The 19,419-nt window shown below is 40.3% G+C and overlaps 1 protein-coding gene across 1 annotated transcript; it reads right to left on the minus strand.

The window, feature by feature from the left end:
- Nucleotides 1-4: 4 nt before the first annotated feature.
- LOC140940584 (ATP-binding cassette sub-family C member 4-like) lies at nt 5-9,357 on the minus strand. Its single transcript, XM_073389578.1, has 6 exons — nt 8,827-9,357; nt 7,104-7,486; nt 5,075-6,426; nt 3,800-4,370; nt 2,257-2,393; nt 5-1,259 (listed from the first exon to the last, which is right to left on the minus strand). The coding sequence occupies exons 1-6, from the start codon at nt 9,355-9,357 to the stop codon at nt 352-354; spliced, it is 3,882 nt and encodes a 1,293-aa protein (XP_073245679.1). The 3' UTR covers nt 5-351.
- Between the last annotated feature and the right edge of the window lie 10,062 nt (nt 9,358-19,419).

The following is a 19,419-nucleotide window of genomic DNA, read 5'->3' on the forward strand; positions in this document are numbered from 1 at the left end:
TTCGTAGAAACACGTGTCCAGGTTTCCTTTCACCCTTGCGTTGTTAGCAAACGGCCTCGACAATCAATCCAGGACAAAATCGAAGCTCTTGATCATATCATACGCGCGTCTAAGTTCTATCTGAAAGCCGGAGCCATTCAAGTAAAAATTTCGGAGTTTCTTATTTGTGCCAAATATCTGGCTATAAGACAGCTACATATTAGAAAACCCGCTGTATATTGTTTTACAATGTTGGCTGCGATCGTACTAAAAAAATTAACCGGGTTATCTCCCGTTCCCGTGGTTTCTTAATCCAATATTTTCCGCATTACCAACATTCGCACTGATGATACCTAATGGTAAAAATGCAAATCACACTCCTAGCTTGTCAACCATTTCTCGCAGGACACTTCCTTTTGTGTTCAATAACCTATCGAACCTGTCAAATTCCTTAACTTGTCCGTCCTTTAATACCAGTATCCTGTCACAGTCTCTTATCGTGTTTAAACGATGAGCTATAGTGATGATTGTGGAGTCCTTCAGCTTTTCATGAACCACCTTCCAGATGGTTTGTTGTGTGTCTGGATCAACGTGTGCAGTTGGCTCATCCAAGATAACGATCTTGTTCTGCTGTAGCAACAATCGAGCCAAACAGATCAGTTGGCGTTCTCCTACACTGACATTTCCCCCGTACTCCAATAACTCATGGTTCAGCTGCCCCTCTAGGCTTTCCACTAAATCTTTCAGCTGTACATCTTCTAGAGCCCACCACAATTCTGCGTCTTGAAACTGCTCCATAAGATCGAGGTTTTTTCTGAGTGATCCACTAAAAAGAACAGGACTTTGGCCTAGAATTGATATTGAGCGTCGTGTTTCGCAGAGGTTTATGTCCTTTATTCGAACTTCATCGACCGTTATCCCTCCATCGGCTTCGGGCATGCGCATTAGAGAAGCGACAAATGAAGATTTCCCTGCGCCCGTTCGACCAGCGATACCAATCTTTTCTCCTCCTTTGATTGTGAGGTTGATTTTCTTCAGTACTTGAGGACCCCCCGGATAATACGTCAGTGATACCTCATGGAATGTGATATTTCCTTCACTTGGCCAATTTTCCGGGGGAAGTCGTTTCACTTTGTATCCAGGCTCAGACTCAAGTTTGGTATACGTGATAACTCGTTCAACTGATGTCATTAAATTCTCGACTTCTGAGGCTTTCCTGACGGCGTATTGTGTGACAACTGAAGTTTGAATAACGTAAACAAGGGCTAGACCAGCAAATGCTAATTGGAAAAGAAAAAGAATATTTAACGTGTTTATCAGTTTTTGTTACAGCTGACCTTATTAATTTTACATCCTACCGCTTTTGGTAATAAAAACCGTACTAAATACTGCTACTATTAATAGTTGTTTTTGTTCCTGTTAGGCCAAGATAAAAAAAAGCGGCAACTGTTTCTTGTCCGGCTTTCTTCAAAAAAGAGAGCAGGCGGGATCTTTTTTGTTATTTCTGACTTTTATTTACTTTTAAATTTAATGCTTTCTTTACAAATTATTATTGCCTTCTCCCAGGGATAAGATGGAGTTCTTCGGACAAATATTAATGTCGGGATTGAATGAAACGCCATATATTGCTAAAACACAAATTTGGTTCATAGGGTACAAGTTTTAAACAGCAACGTGATGTGTCGTACCTTATATCTCGTTATGTAGGTTGCATTAAAAACGTGAATAGGACGCAGTGTTTAATGAATGCTTGGCTTTTCATTTAGCCTGCCTGAAAGTTTCTTGGTTTTTTTCTTTGGCTTGTATCTCCTCTTTTGGCATACCGCCGCTACTGGTTTTTGTGCGTTCCAACTTTTCCAATGACAAATAATAAAAAAGAGAGGCGGACCCAAAAAATGAAGTGGCGGGTAGAGAAACATTTGTTTTGTTTTTGTTTACTTGGCCTTGTGATTTTTGAAAATGGTTCAATTTGGTTAAAAATAATTTCGATTTTGTTTCCGGTTTGCAAAATTCAGCTTTATAATGAGCCAAAATAGAAAAACCTTTCATTTCTCTTAAGTTTCGGTTTTTCAGGATTCAAGGGAGTAGCGGAGCAAGGCTCAAATTGATTTTATGTGGACCGGACAAGGCCCAATTAAACCAATTTCAACGCTATTCCAAAGGTGGTTCGAAAAATCGAGATTCCTCTGTATATAAGAACGCGAAAAAGTGTATTTAACTTAAAGTTCTCTTTCACAATGTTGAAACAATGTTATGACTGGTTATTGGTTCACGTACCAGCATCTTGAGAAACCAAAGCGGCAGCCACTGCCACTGTGCCAATTAATATAGCAGAGAGAAGATCCATATGAACACCAAGCCACCGAGCACTTGCCTTCACCATAATATATACCTGACTGTATACATCTTGATACCTGAGGAAGTAAAACAAAAGAAATTTTATTATATTCCCAAAGCAATTCTTGTTTTCTTCATGAGAATGCAAGATGATTTCTAATTTGCCCGTTTCTAGCCGACGGTAGGGAAGTTATTTCGCAAAATGACTCCCTCATCAGAGGTTGGTTGGCCTGTGGTTTTTATTTATACTTAAAGTCTAATAACAATCAACTTTATTTTAAAATGAGGGTAAACACATAACAACAGAAGCTGATAAACCAGTGACCCTCCAACTAAACTAACTAACCTAAAAATTACAGATATATATTTACAATAGTGCTTAAAAATTGGTAATATCAATTTTAGAATCATTAAAATAAGTTATCACATAACAGCAGAAGCTGATAAGCCATTGGCCTTCAACTAAATTAACTAACCTAACAATACAAAGATATATTTACAATAAGGCTTCAAAATTATCAATATCAATATAAGAATCTCTAAAATAAGCTATCAAAGCATTCTTAAAAGATGAAAGACTGTTTTTCCTTTTAATATCATCAGGCAGACTGTTCCACAACCGTATGCTACTGACGCTAAAAGACCTTCCCGCTTTGGTGATGTGTCGAAACGTTGGGCATATGAATTATATTGGCCATGTCTCGTCTCTCTACCGTGCACTGATTTGTTCGTAACAGTTAAGAGATCAAGTTTTGAATATATGAAAATCATATACTTGAAATGTGGAGTGAAGAATTAAATGAAGGATGATCATGGCAGTTATACATGTATACGCAACTTTTGCAGTTGCGAAAAAAAAGCCTGAAAAAAAAAATTCAGGCTTGTACGGCAGAAATCATTGATAGACATGCGCGATTCGCCTTGCAATGCCTTGAAAAGTAGAACCAACTTATTTATCTTAACGTCATCATAAAACGGTTAAAAGCTTCTTAACTTGTTTCTGATCTTCTTTCATTCAATTTATTTTGTTTCTGTTTTGAAGATCATGCATTTTCCACAAGCTAGGTAGTGAATGATGCTCAATTTTCCTAGTTAGCGGACCAGTCAGATTGCTTAAAACAGCCAATATCATTGAGTGTGTGTATGCCATAGTAACTTGAAGAATCATCTGCTGAGAGTTTCTTGTCTGTCAAAAAAGGATTTTGGTTCAATTTAACGTGTCTCATTATAAACTCGAAAAACGCAACCTAACCTTCAAACCATTTGAGTAATCGCGCTTGAGAGTAGAAAGAAGTGATATTTTCTGGGATAGCCGTGACTCTCCGAAGACGGACACCGTTGGGTCCGTCTCAGAGTGATGTCACAAACCCTGGGAGTAAAGAGCGGCATGGATCAACTCTATAGGTGTCCGTTTTCCCGAGGTGTTTGTCTGTAATCACTATATCATGCAAAAATGAAAAAATAAAAAAAGATTTCAACACACCCATGAAACCGATCCACAAAGTCATGTTGTCTTTTCCTTGTCCGAATCGTGTCCAGTCCATTCAGGGTCTCTGAAACGTGAGAGAAAACCGGACTGCGACAAATGGATTCCAGTCTTTTCAGTTCCCTAGATGTCTTCAAGTAGTAGCTGGTAACGTAGACAGCTAGGAAAGTGACGGGTACGAAAACCAGTAGAAGCCAAGGATTCGTTGCAGCTGGCACAAGAATTGCTGTCGACACCATCAAAGCATACTGAATGGAGAGCAGAAACGTTTTAGGCAGTAATTCGTCCAAACAACCTATATCTCTAGAGAAACGATTCATGATTCTCCCCACGGGATTGGAGTCAAAGAAGAGCACTGGGGCTTGTAGAACAGCCACAACCATTTGGTCGTGAAGACGTTCCGAGCATCTCAGTGAAGCCAGGTGGAATACCTGCGCTCGGATGATGGCAAATATGAAGGCTGCGGTGACCAGACAACCGTAAATGGTTATATTCGTCTTGTTACGCTGATCGTCTGGACTTTTCTGTGTCAAAATAGACAGCCATACATCAGGAGAAACTAGCAATGCTGTGAAAAGAGTGAGACAAAAACAGTTTAAAACAACTGCGACGGCGACGGCAACGGCAACGTCAAGTTAGAAAAGCAAAAGGGTTTGATAAGTAAAACAACAATTATCTCGGCGCTACGTAAGAGTTTGTGTGATTTCAGTGGATGGACTTTTCACTTTATAACTGACTTTCATATTCATCAGTTAACCTGACGCCTGATTTTCCGTTTTCCCATCATCCTTTCCCTTCCATGATTTGGAATGATTCCTCGTAGGGAAAATTTTTTTTAATTTCCTTTTTCTTCCTTATTATTATTATTGTTATTATTATTACTACTATTACTATCAGTATTTTATTATTATCATTATCGTTATTGTTATTATAGTTACTGTTATTGTTATTGATATTTTTTAAGAGGATCGGGGCGGATGAAACGCAGTTTACAAGCTGCGTTTGAAAGACTCGGTTATGCAAACTGGATATTCTTAGGGGGCGTCAGCGGATAATGTAAGGGGTGATAATGTACGCATGCGTACAGTGCTCTCACGAAAGCGTATACTGCAACTTAGTAGCGCAGGGTTTCTCTTCCCGTCGTCTCTCCAGGAGAGCGTAGTTTCCAGTAGGGTTGTACTTAACTCATCATTATATTGATGAAAATATATGACGCCTCGGGGCTTTTCGATGATACAATCCGTTCTCTAAACCTGTAAAACTGTCGCTTACCTTGAGAGATGAGAAAAAGTAGCAATAATGAAATTATCGCCAGCGAATTCAACCCGCTTCTGAAGTAATTCCAGTAAAGCTTGGATGACACGACTCCGATCATGCGATCTTCTTCCGATATCTGTAGACCCTTTGCCTCGTTTTTGACCTGGGGTGGGAAAGGTTTGTCCCATGCACCATCGTCCTCATTATTACATTCATCAAGGTGGTGATCTGACTTGCCACTGCTTACTTTCATGGTATAGAGTGGATCAATAGTTTCATTCAGAATTCCTCTTTCTTTCAGCTCATTAAAGCTTCCTTCACCCAAAACACGGCCTTTATACAACACAATGATATTATCAGCCTCTTCCATAAGCTGTTCTTGGTGGGAATCAATCACACGGGTTTTTTGACCCAGCAGGTCTTTGAAGCATTTTTCAAAAATATGTTGACCAACCTTGACATCTACAGCGCTTAAGGGGCCATCGAACAAGTAAAGGTCCACATCTGCATAGACTGCGCGTGCCAAGCTTACTCGGGCGCGCTGACCTCCACTCAACAATTCACCGCGTTCTCCAACCATTGTTTCATCACAATCGGGAAACTGATGAATGTCTTCTCTCAGCGCACAAGCTTCAATGACTCTTTTGTACTTGGATTCATTGTATGGTTCGCCAAACAAAACGTTTTCTCTAATTGTTCCCGAGAATACCCAAGCTATCTGAGGTGCGTAAACAAGAGCCCCTCTGCAGATTACGTTCCCCTGTTTGTCTGGTACCTCGCCAGCGATTGCTGAGAGAAGGGTAGACTTTCCGCTACCTACTGGCCCGGTAATGACTGCTAAGCTCCCTGAAGCTGCCTTAAATTCGATATCTTGTAAAATAAATTCGTCTTTTCGCTTTGACTGTTCATAACTTAATCTTAACACAGTCAAAGTATCCATCGTGTCACGGGTTTTATGTTCATCAATGTCATCTTGTTCGTTTTCTCTCATTTCTTCCTTATGCTGCCATAAAGAACTCTTCAACATCGCTGCGGACCCCTCCATGTTTCTTGTGGGATCCGCGAACTGAAGAGCTGGAGCGGTGCCCGTGGTTGGGTCTTGTAACAAAAGAAAATATTCTATTCTGTTGAGTGAAACATACGCGTCATATGTGTCTTGCAAACCACTGGCCAGTAAAATTGAACAGGTGACTCTTGATACATAGATGAAAGAGACAAGCATGAAAACATTAACCGGTGTCAGATGTTTCCCAGTTAATACCATTGCGATAACAGACACAAGTGCAGCCATTGGCACTGAAGCCATGTCCAAGGCAGCAAAGCTTGTCAAAATGATGCTCTTCTTTCGGATAATACTTATTTCACGGCTGTAAATAAAATATTGATTTTTAGAAGATGCGCTTCATTCTTAGCCTGAGAAAACTGCTGACACTTCGTGATGCCACTAGTTGTTTTCACGCGAAATAACGTCTCTGAAATGAGCGCATAAATTCTCCACTGATGACTTTTCGCTATCCTGGAGCCAGTTTAATAAAACTTTTACAAGTGTAATTTACAAGTGTGGCTATTGTTTTAGAGAATGAGAATAATAGCCACACTTGTAAATTACACTTGTAATAGTTTTATGAAATTGACCCCAGATCTGGATAGTGTTTCTTATTGGTCGCGCCGTGTGGGAAATTTTGCTTCAACCAATCAGACACTACCCAGATCTGACTAGTTACACTTCATTAGTATGGAATCTCTGCGCTCGTTCCTCGGACGTCATTTCGCAGGAAACCCAGTGGTGTCGTCGCGCACGAAATGTCTGCTGTCAGTTCTCAGGCTACTTCATTCTTTCTTTATGTTATATACATAGATTTTGCGTAACATAGAAAGGGCGTTGTCTTTTAATACAAAAGCCACGTACTTTTGTATAGCAGATGACCATGCATTTTTGTACATGATTTATGAAAAGACAAAGTAAATTTCCTCAAGAACATTACGTGGTCTGAATTGGGAAAACAAAACTTGCAAGCTAAAAGGTTTATTGTGTTTTTCCTACCTTCGTGTACTTTTAATGCTATCTCGGTATTCCTTCTCCCATGCATTTGTTTTAATGGCGCGAATCCCAGAAACTACCTGGTTCATCCACGAGAGCCGCTGGTCAGAAATCCCGGCTGTGCGCAGGCGCAACTTGGAGCCAGCAGCGGACAGCAGAGCGTAATATGGAGAAAGACAAGCCAGGAAAATAACGCCCATTAATGACTGCCAGCCGATGAAGTACACCAGCCAGAATGTGACTATGGCGACCTCGAAAAATGTAAAAGCTATTGAGAAAAGTAACTTGAAAGCCTCCTCTTCTAATCGTTGCACATCGTTTGATATGAGGTCGATCACGTGCCCAGTTGAAAACTTTAGCAAGGCACTCTTCGTGAGAACGAGTGTCTGAAAAAGAAATAAACTACCAGACGTTAGAGGATTGTTATAAAAGGTCGAAAAGATTAGCAATTAAACACTGACACGTGACAGGAGCCCTGCGCGTGAAACATTTGCCTTAAAATTCCAATGAAAAAGAATAGAAGTCTGCCGAACAGGGAGGCCGAATGTTCACAACTCAGCCGGGTCAACGCTTGGGGTTTTAAAGTGCCTGAGGAGAAAGTGCTGCCTTTGTTATTTATCTGCAAACGGTTCGCGTTACCAGTCTTCTCGGTTAAGCCATAAACGGTAGGTTCCTCACGACCTTTGCTCATAAAAAAATTTTGTGGAACGTAAAAGCCTGGGGCGGCACTCAAGGTAGTTTTGGGTACAAGTGTCGCCGAGGACTTCAAACAATGACCCTTTTAGCACAAAAATCGTCTTTCGCTACCCTGTTTAAGACAAGAGAGCTCATCAAATGACCCTGGCTCATTTTGCATAGAGAATTACGTTTAAAAAACTGCGATCATAGAATTAGATTTTTGTTGTTGGTGCCACAAATATAGACCGCTCATCGCCAACCCAATTCCCGCTCTTTTAAAGGCTTCGGGTCCAGAAGCGACACCCTCTTTAAAACACTAACTCTCTTTAGCGGCACGTACCTGCCAAGGCCAAATAAGATAGGGCTCTCCCCCAGGCGCTAAAAACCTTCACACTCTTCTTTGATAGCAGGGGACAGAGAAATGTTACTACACAAGGAACAGGGAGCGGGGAACGGGGAACGAGCACGGGAAACGGCAAAAATGAAGGATGGGAAAAAAAACCTAACGGCAACCTCAGCCCTATCAGTAACTTCATTTCCAGTTCTCTACTTTGTTGCCATTTTTTCATTTTCCTGTTCCCCGTGCTCGTTCCCGTCTCCCAGTTCTCCGTTTTAGTAACATATATGCGGGGACGGAATCCCTGATGGGTGTCGTGTCGATGTCAAATTCAGATTCATATTAGGGGGTATTCCGGCATAAATTGCTACTTCATTGATCGTAAGTAGTCTGGCAAAAAGCCCCGCAAACAAATGTGATTAATAACTCTAAAGAGTCCTTAGGGAAGTGGATAATAAGAAATTTTCAGTTTAGACATCTATAGTTATATACGTACATAAAGGATTTTATAGTGTTCTCTTTATACGTATCATTCGGGAGGTTATTGAATAAAGTTTGGTTTCTTGCGGCTAAGATCGCTGCTGAAGTTTTCACATTAAAGGAGAGGTTTATTCTTGTGGCGGTCCTTGTAGGGAAATAAAATCCAACCTCGTTCCCAGGGCTTTTTTCCTTAGAAAATGGGAAGGGCGGGAATGACTGTCATATCCTTACCTTGAGGTAAATTAATCCTTTGAGGGCGCTGCTAAATCGAAGTCCCCACACTTCACCTCTGTAGTCAAAGTGGTGCATGGCAAGCGAACCAATCAAAGCATTGATACCCATGCCTAAGGCACAACCATACAAAAGATACACCGAGTGTAATTCTGGTGACATCAGAGATACCATAAAAAATCCTAGAAGCAATGGCTGCAGGAAGCGTGACAGAGAATACAAAGCGTAGTTCACGGTTAGAATCAGCACTTCTTTGAGAGGAAGCAGTTTTAGAACGCTTTTCCAAAGTTTTGGTCGTTTTTTCTTTCCCTTGCACTTCGCTTTTTCCTTGTTCCATTCTTTCTGAAGGTGTTCGATTAGAAAAGAGGACGTGTTTTCTTCCGAAAGAGGCAAAAAGTCACTTTGCTCTATTGGTCGTTCATTACCTGTCTTGAACACATTGTTGATCCAATGAAAGAACATGAATGATAGACAGCTGACTTTCTCTGTGTGGTCTTCATCAGGAACCGTCTTGTATCCGTCTCTTGTCATGTTTCAACACTGACTGACCTTAAAAAACACAACAACAAAAAACATCAACAAAAAAACAAACAAATAATAAGCCCTACAACCCGGAGGTCAGAGCTTCCGTTGGTTACTAACCAAGCAAAACGGTTTACTGTGTCTACTAACGTCCGCATAACTGTTTTTATTATATAATGTACTGACTACCTGTCATCTCATTGGCTAACAGCCAACAGCTAATTTTGGAAATCAGCCTAAGCTACAGATTAGTTAGTTATCTGCTAGCAGATGACTAATCTGTAGGTTGGGCGCCCAATGCATGATTTCTAACAGAAATGTCAATACAGTTTCACTACGAGCTCTTGTCCTGATTTTTGCGTTCAATCGTTAGAAGACGGAATTTGTAAACGCAACAGTTTGTGCTATATTTTTATAAGTTTAAGCGGACTTGTGCGGCAATAGCCTCAAATGATCAAAAGTAGAAAAGTTATAAGATGTGCAACTCTGATTTTCTTGCCCTTGATTAAGTTAAACGGCGTCACACGACGACTTATCAACATCACGGGCGTCCTTAAACTCACTGCATCTAACAACATTCGACGTAACTCAACTGGTCATGGTCTTATGGGAAACGTAAAAATTTAATACAAAATCAGTCTTTCTGGCTTAGCCTAGCTTATTATGAAGAAAATGAATAAAGGAAACGAATTTGTGTCATATTTTCTCTTTCTCTTTTTGAAGCGGTCGGTTTTTAGGCTCTATTACCAGCCGCTGTTCGGGAAACGAACCCGCGCTCCTGCCTTGAAAAGTCTCTTCTCGGGTATGACCCGAGAGAGCGGCGAAATCTCGGCTATCTGGTTTTACGATCCTGTCTTGATAAAAGAAAATCCTCTTCTGCTCGCAAAATCAGCCAAGATCGCTTGAAAAAGACATCAAGAACACAAAATATTGCATAAGTAAGTTTACTTTATTCCTTTTCTCAGCAATAAGTTTAAGATAAGCGATTTGTTTCTTTACGTTTTTCCGTTTCCCATGTGGGCCATATAAATCGTTACGTTTTTTGACAATCGCTTCTGACCAACTTCCTTTTGTAAAAATGCTCTAATGTCAACTATCATAAACTTCTGTCTTGTTCCAAGAAAAGACCGAAGGGGCGACTTGCTTAGTCATTAGAGTACCTTTAAAACTGAAAAGTGGGAGGTCGCGGGTTCGATTCCCGGGGCAGGACCAATAATCAGGGTCTTGAAATAACTGAGAAATTATTTGAGTGCCTTTGCCCTGCAAACGGCTAGACCTTCGCGCGGCTCGGATGACCATGGAGGATCTCGTCCCCAAATGAAATGAGAAATGGTTGTTTACCATTTACAAAAAATTTCCGGAAAATCCGGTTGCAAAATAAAGGGAACAAGACCGTTTGGGTCGTTCCAGTGGAAATTTTGCGGGAGCAACGGAACTTCTGAAAAGGCAGTCCTGTTTTTCAGGACAGAATGTTCCAAACGGAAATTCGTGCTCCATTTGCTTCAAAGCCATCTTTGATACCAGTTTCACGCCTTCGCAGCCGTTTTTAGGTAAATGAAACTGATTTGTACAAATGGTAAACTCGAGTCCGCGACGAAATTCACCTTTCCTGAATTTTGCTCACCATTTGCCCAAACCGTGAACCAACCTGTTTGCCCAGTATGTAAAAGCTAAACGACCAGAGTCTTGAAGTAGTACTTTCGTGCTGAATACATTAAGGCCCAGTTCAGACGCCGTACTTTTCATGAGGCGAACCTAATTCGAATTTAAAGACCGACCCAAATTATTTGGACCGGCTAAATTGATTTAGACGCCGATCTTAATTTCAGCCGAACTAAATTCAGAGGGAGAAAAATGCCCATTGCGGTCAAACTGCTTAGAATAAGTTATAATAATTTATGCATTAGGTTAGGTACATGAAAAGTTCGGCGTCTGAATCAAAGCTGTTCCAAAGTCGCTCCAAAGGCGAAATTTCCGGCCAGGCTAGGCAAAAAGAACGGCTGAGCCGATCCAAATTGAAACAGGCGTTCCTAATTGATTCAGACGCCGAACTTTTCATGTGCTTAATTTAATGTATTACGGTTTGGCTCATGAAAAGTTCGGCGTCTGAACCGGGCCTAAGACTCAAATAAAGTGAAGGTTTTTTCGTGTTTCCAAAGGTGATTTACTGCCTTTTTGTTTGTTGTTGATGTGACTCTCAAAGTCGTTTCGGTGACTACCTATATCCAGACTCTACACGCCACGCGTTTACCTTCACTATACATTAAATAGTTCCATTTGCGAAACCACAGGCCACTGGTGTAAGACATTTCCTTTGTTTACTTTTAGACCTTGCCAGTGTGCGTATGTCAATTATGTATTTCTTTATATATCAATACAGTATGAATACTTTACTCCATTTTGATAAAAATTTTGCCTTCCTTTCGCAATTCGTATTTATGTTGACAGAATACTATCAAAATATTGTATTCGAAAAACTTTGGCTTGGCTCAGTGTGTCCAGTAACTGCTCTGTGACTTAAAATTGACAGGGTTAAATTTTGTTTGGAGATACTTTATTTACAGGGAAGGCTTTTTTTCGTAAAACCCCAGGAAACGAGCCGAAGAGCCTATAACCTGTTCTTTCTGCAAAGATTCCAATAGATAAAAGGAATGAAGATAAGTGGCATCTTAAGCCATCGGTCATAGCTAGGTAAGGCAAATATTACAAGCGAATAATAATTTTAGCGCTCTTTTGGGGGTAATTTACCTGTTTTAATGGGTAGCTAGCAGGCTGTGTCAACTTGACGTGTTAGAACAGACTCCACAAAAATATAATTGTATTCTCATGTCCGTAAACCACTCACTGGAAGTCAGAACTTCAACAGGCGATCGACTTCAGTAATAGATTTATTTTATACCTTAATTCATTACTCTTTTGTGTGCATTCGGCATAATACTAAGCCTCAATTAAAATTCCCGCCAGAATTATTTACATTAATCAATTTAAATTCAAATTTCGAAGTAGACATATCAACAAAAATCACAAAAAAGCACGCCTGCTAACCTAGAGCCTAGCTGCTAAATATGAATACTCGATCACTAGAGAGCTTTAGATTCTAAGACGAGTACGAGTACGAGATTTTGTCAATACTACGTAGTGCTCGCGCGTGAACCAACGTCATTTTGGCGGGAAATGTGGTAGCCGTCGTCATTGATCGTGAAAGCGCGTAACCTCCTTCACTAAAGATAACAGTGCTAACTTTTATGGTAAAATGAAGCTTTCCGGGAAGTCCATATTTCGAGAATACGCGAAAAAACTTGAAGTCAAATCTCGTACTCGAAGTCGTCCTCGTCTTCAAATCTAAAGGTCTCTTTTAATACGCGGGGAAACGAATACGACCCAAAGGGGCCATTTGCATGATAACGTCATTTTACTACTATGACCAGGATCCGGTTCAGGGTTTTGTTTTCTTTGGTACCGAGGCACCAATAACGTATAACAAAAGATACAATACAACCAAACAATAAAGCCTTTCAGGAGAACTCTATTGTTTGGTTCCATTGTTTCTTTTGTGATGACGGTACCTGCAGAAAGACCTAACATTTGGCGCTCTGATATGTAATATTTTAAGACATTTTGCGCTTCGTTGCATCAATTCATGCAAAAATTTGTAATCAAGCAGTGCTGTTTTACCCAGGACTATCTGGAAAAATTATCGCTTGTGCCGTTCGACAGAGAGACAATCGGATGCATTTGTTGGATTCAAAGTAGTTCATTATTAGTAGTACTTCATTTCGTACGGCTTAACCTGAACAGTTTTTTGAGATGCAAATGTTTGCGAGGACGACAGTCTGCTTGGAGATTAAGCGCGAACCGAGAAGGAGATCACGCGCGAGCGAGCCTTGACGGTGTTGAAAGACTCTCCGGTTGTTTCACCTCTCCAGCTAGGTGAGAGTCTTGGCTTCTCGCAACTCTTACTCGAAGGCCGTTAATTTTGGTTCGAAAAGTTAACAACAACGACAATAAACAGCGATAAGATTTTCAGTGGAGTTCACAGCTAGCCGTAAAGCGACCAAACAGTTTAGTCGTCGTTAAAAACTGTAAAAGAGTGGAACATTTTATGCGTTCGTCGTGAAGAAAAATTAGTGAGAAAATGTGCAAACTCCAATTTTTCATTTAGATAGTGTCGATATCACTAGTTTAGACCTCGTGTGTCTTATTCCAGCTGGACCCCATTTTATCCTTATTTTATCTGAGGAACGGGCGCAGAAATTCCACTGATACTGATTGCGCGTCGCTACCTACAATCTTGGACAAAAAGTGTTAAGAATTTTGCTCTTCCTTACACACAGGAGACCTACCCTGCGAATTTGGCACCATGGTGACCCCTCCCCCCACCCCTCCCTGGTCAATGTTGTTTAGTAGGCAGCAAAAATGTTCGGGCCACACTTCAACATTGTTTTTTTGGGGGGGAGGGTCGAGTATCTTGAGTGAACCGGGCTTTAGGGGGAAGTATTCTAAAATGAAACATACAACGTGCATTTTTCTTAACATTTTTGTCCAAGATTGTATTTTCGAGATATTGAACGGTATGCGCCACAGTGAACATTTAAAGTGAAAAGAAAGTGTTTTTTCACGGGAATAGAATGAAGATAACATTTTTTTGAATGCAAAAATGAATGATGATTTCTGTTTGGCCCGCTCTCAGGGTTGTAAATGTTCCGGGGCAGAGTGAGCATACAAGACTGACGTTACAGTGAGAACAAGGCGTACTTGTCACGGTCACAGAATTATAATGTTCATTGCTCTTTAGACGCTGTTATGGACTCGATACGCAATTACGATACGTCAGAAGCAGAGAACGACACTGACACGGATTGTTCTGCCAGTGAGACACGGCTACAGTTGAAGGTGAACCAAGTGCGGTCTGTCTATTTACTTGCGGTTTCGAAAAATAATTTCCATGCGTGCCGTCATGTCGCACAACGGTTTACAACAATCTGAGCATTTTCTGTTGTTGGAAAAGATTTATTCCTATATATTTCACTATTTCCAACGTTTAACAAGAACTTATCATTACAGAGGTCTTGTCAGAATGAAAAGAACAGCACATTTTACGTCCTATACAACGGTTTACATGTAAAACATTGAAATATGAGACTGTCACTCGATTATTCCTCAAAGACCGCTAGTAAATCTTGAAGCCAAAGGCGGGAGGGTCCTTTGTCCGCTTTTCTAAGGAAACTAGCAAACTTGGCTTTAACAAAATTTTCAAAAAACTGTCCATCTAGCTTTTCGTATGGATGGCAAGCTATAACCCCTTTGTTGTAACTAATAGCCACAAAAAGCTTAAGAACTCTTCCACTACTGCCCCCTTTCTTCCCCTTCGCCGTGCATCCCTAAGCCAGACCCTCCTTTTTAGTCCTCCATATTCGCTTGCGGGGCTTTTGCCTGACCCGCAGGGTTTCTTTTGTCATAGAAACTCACTCCGTCTAAGTAAAAATTTTACTTTGGAAGTCCACACGTCTCTCGATCTTTCTTTGCGAATCGTTTTAGCAAAGCGATATCTACGTACAATATCGTTCGAGGAAAGAACCCTCTTTTTACGCCTCTGTCTGTACCCAAATCCATACTTGTTCAAAACACGACGCACCGTTCCATTGCTTACTTGACCTGTATACAATCTGCACGCCTCAACCAGTTTACCTCAAGTGAAGTTTGGGTTTTTGCGACGAAGGATTTTGACTTGTCGGATTCATAATCTTTCCATTCTGGTATCGATCATAACAGGTCGTCCAGGTCTCACTCTCATCTTTTTCGTCTTTAAGCTTTCAAAACCGTCCTTCTTAATTTTAAAGAATGTCGCTAATGAAAAACCAAGCTTTTCTGATAATTCCTGAGGTTTGTGCTGCTTATCTTTCAATGCATACAGTATATACACCTTTAAACTACCGTCGATGACGCCGTGGAAAACCATGTTTGTTGATCTTATAAGTAACCCCCCAATGAAGTAACACTAACTTTCCCTATTATTTACCATAATTAGCGGTAATTTGTCGTCCTGAAGAATGACGTCACATCACTGGGGCAAATACAGTAATTTAATGTGGGAATAGTTTCCCCTCCAACGGTCTTTTTGGATTATCCGCCAAAATGTATTAAATACAATCTTGGACAAAAAGTGTTAAGAATTTTGCTCTTTCTTACACACAGGAGACCTACCCTGCGAATTTGGCACCATGGTGACCCCTCCCCCCACCCCTCCCTGGTCAATGTTGTTTAGTAGGCAGCAAAAATGTTCGGGCCACACTTCAACATTGTTTTTTTGGGGGGGAGGGTCGAGTATCTTGAGTGAACTGGGCTTTAGGGGGAAGTATTCTAAAATGAAACATACAACGTGCATTTTTCTTAACATTTTTGTCCAAGATTGTAGATCTTGGTTGAAGCAATTTTGAACTGACTGGTTGAAATATATGTTCAGCCAATCAGAAGCACTACCCAGATCTGGGTAGTGACGGGTCATCAGTATGGACGAATTTCTGCACTCGTTTCTCATACTTCATTTTGCGTTGAAACCATCTTAGTGGAGTCGCGAAATGTCGACCGTTTTCCCCTGGTAAATTAGAGGCGGCTGTATGCACAGACAAGCAGTTTCATTAATAATGAAAAACGACTTTAAATAATTCCAACTATATAATTACCTTACATTTACTGGGCAATATCAAATGAAAGTATATCGCTACCAAGAGAAGTAAAACGTTTTTACTGATGAATGAACTGTGGGTTCATTCATTTTATTTGAACTTGCTTTTACTGCTATAACCCGTTTTTTCACATACTGGTAACTTAAGAAATGTAAGTTCCACAAAACCAGATCAAAAATGTTATGTTCTTTTGAATCTTACGAGTAGCCTTAATCTGTGAATAAATTGTAAGGTGTATAGCTACCTTTACAACAACAACAACAACAACACTTTGTCAGAAGCGGATGGTTTCGGATAGTATTTCTAGGTTATTTTTAGTTGCTTATAAAATATTGCAGGTTTAAGTACGAAAGGAAAAATCCACGAAAGCGGAAGAATTATCAGGGTTTACATATTGCATTTGTCTGTAATGGTATAAATTGGCGAGTAATTAAGTTTTATTTTCGACTGGACGTCATCGAACAAATTTTCCCGAAATAATTCTACTACCTTACGTCACATTACTTTACGTGGCCTGTTTTCTATGAATAAAACATATTTTTAGACTGGATGTCATCCAACCACGAACATTTTCAAAAAATAAATTATCCTATTGCGTGGTGTCCTTTTGATCACATGATTATCCATTGACTATTTATCCAGGTGACTTGACGCCCCTTTCATATCATCGTATCAAGGTACGGCTGAGAGAACAATTATTGTAGTGAAACGAATCAGAGATTTCAGGCCTTCGTGAGATTACAGGTAGGCTAAATTAGTCGACTTAAAACGACCAGCCTGCTGTCCGGTTAAGTGGCTTATTTAAATAAGTGAATGGTTTTCTTTTAGCACACTGTGGAAAAGAATATTGTTCGATGCGATGTTATTCTGCACCTTAACGAAAAGCGACACTATTTAGTAGGGTTTTCGTCAAGTTTCTTGCTCTTTTATGGCTTTATCATTGACATATATTTTCCATGATTGTATCCATCAGTGGGCTCAGAAACTACAGGCCTCGGTAAATAATTTCTCGTTTTAGAAAGGAATTATGATCGATCAGGTGACTGTTCTAGTAAGACAAGCCAGAAAATTTGTTTGACTTTGAATATCTTGAACTAACTGATAGTATTTGATCTGTCTGGTCATCGTTTCCGATTGCGGGTAGAATTAAAAAAAAAAAAATTAGAAAGTCGGACGTCGTCTGCGGATTTTGGATGACCATCTGTGGAAACTGTCTGAACTGTTCATGTTTTGATCGATAAATCTTGTTTTTGCCTGTTTCACTTCGTAGTCAAGGCCTTCTTCGGGGTGATGTTTTCTTTTCTAAAACCGGATGCTGGTTTAGTTTTGGTCTTTCCCCATAAAGTAAAGAAAACAAATCTATGCTGATTGTCCAATTCAATGGGCTCATTCTCCAACAGACAATGTGAAAAGATCCCGCATCACCTTTCTCGTTTTTTAGCGCCAAAGTGGTCGGATAAATCCTGAACGCAGAATTTTACTCGGATTCAGTTTTTTACGAGTGTTTTCCAAGTCTCAAGACGGACAAGCTTCCCACTCAAAAATCAGTTCAGCAAATAGTACCTTCGCTTATTCCGCCGTGTGAGATAAGTTTTTCCCACTTTTTAATCCTAGTTAAACTGTAGTTTTAATTTCAGCTACCGCGCGTGCGCTCTGCGTTCGAATAAAAACAGTACCTTTTGTTTTACCGAAAGCCATCAAGGATTTGCTTGTGACGTACTACAGTTTATAGAAAGCGATACAACAATATCAGAGCGACCTAAAAATAGCAAAAAGAAGCAATCTCGAATATAAAAAGAACCATGCATCTTCAGCTTGAAACCGAAATAACCTCAACTTGAAAACGAAGAATCCTGCAAGCCAAAACCAAAATACCCTCAACTTCGGTGAAAACACCTGTAAACAACTAAATATAGTCAGTTAGTTTCGAGCGTGATGGCCTGTTCCAGGCTCTCGGTACTGAGAGAGAGAGAGAAGAGGGGGAAGTGGGGCGGGGGAAGAGGGAGATAATTTTTTCGCGGTCCCCGTTCTCTTTTTGTTAGTCTCGACTAAATAAAAACCTGTAACAGGCTACAGGGGTGACAATCTACTCCGGGCATCTTTCAGGCACTTTTGCTTTAGCTCACGGTGTAAGCCCCGATCTGTCTTCTTTTCCTTTTGAGAAGGGAGGGAAAAGAGACACATATAGAGATTAGAGGAGAGTTGGGTCATTTGTAATCAAACGTTTGCCCCGAGGGGTTGGGGATTTACCATCGAAGACTTTTGGTGTATTATATTTTTAACCCCTTACAATGAGGAAGTTTGCGGTATTGCGGTGTTTATAGTTTTTTGGGTTTACTGTGAAGATAGTTTGATGTACTGCTGCATTATATAATAATACCTCAGTGCTTTTCAAGATCTTCCTGCCTGAAACTGAAGGTATTCTGTTGGATAATGTTCGAAAAGTAGTGTTATGTGTGAATTTGGATTCAGTTTTTTGGAAGGTTTTGCAAGTCTCGAGACGGACAAGCTTCTCACTAAAAAATCGGTTCAGCAAATACTACCTTCGCTTTTAACTTTTTCTTACTGTATTTCAATTTTTTCAAGTGTTTTACCGAAAGCCATCAAAGATTTCTCAGCCAGCTAAAACCATTGATTGTGACGTACCACAGTTTATAGAAAGCGATACAATATCAGGGCGACCTAAAAATAGCAAAAAGAAGCAATCTCGAATTTAAAAAGAACCAAGCATCTTCAGCTCGAAACCGAAATAACCTCAACTCGAAAACGAAGAATCCTGCAAGCCAAAACCAAAATACCCTCAACTTCGGTGAAACCACCTGCAAACAACTAAATATAGTCAGTTGTTTTCAAGCGTGATGGTCTGTTCCAGGCTCTCGGTACAGAGAGAGAGAGAAGAGGGGGAAGTGAGTTGCTGTCCCCGTTCTCTTTTTGTTCGTCTTGACTAAATGAAAGCCACAAGGGTGACAATTCCTCCGGGTATCTGTCAGGCACTTTTGCTTTTGCTCAAGGTACAAACCCCGATCTGTCTTTTTCCCCTTTTGAGAAGGGAGGGAAAAGAGGGGCATACAGAGATTGGTTGAGGGTGTGATCACTGGCCACCCTCCCCCCTTCAAATGGTGGGTCATTTGTAACCCAGGGGTTTGGGGATTTACCATCTTAGACTTTTAGTATATTATATTTTTAACCCCCTACAATGAGAAAGTTTGCGGTATTGACTATTTTCGAATTCCCCATAATACACTCTGTTTGCCCCCCAAATTTTGCATAACTTATTGTCTTAAAATGCTCTTGGGAAAATGCAATACTCCCAGGAGCATTTAAAAACAATGGTTTATGCAAAAATTGGGGGACAAACAGAGTGTATTATGGGGAATTCGAAAAT

This window comes from Porites lutea, chromosome 6, assembly GCF_958299795.1.
Source record: "Porites lutea chromosome 6, jaPorLute2.1, whole genome shotgun sequence".
Lineage (NCBI taxonomy): Eukaryota > Metazoa > Cnidaria > Anthozoa > Scleractinia > Poritidae > Porites > Porites lutea.

What these genes read in the sequence shown, in the direction of transcription:
- LOC140940584 (XM_073389578.1), bottom strand. Translation starts at nt 9,357, where the DNA reads ATGACAAGAGACGGATACAAGACGGTTCCTGATGAAGACCACACAGAG. An exon ending in AGCATTAAAAGTACACGAAG is followed by an intron (nt 6,427 to 7,103) that starts GTAGGAAAAACA and finishes TTTTATTTACAG; the next exon opens with CCGTGAAATAAGTATTATCC. An exon ending in TTTGTGGATCGGTTTCATGG is followed by an intron (nt 2,394 to 3,799) that starts GTGTGTTGAAAT and finishes TTACTTCCTCAG; the next exon opens with GTATCAAGATGTATACAGTC.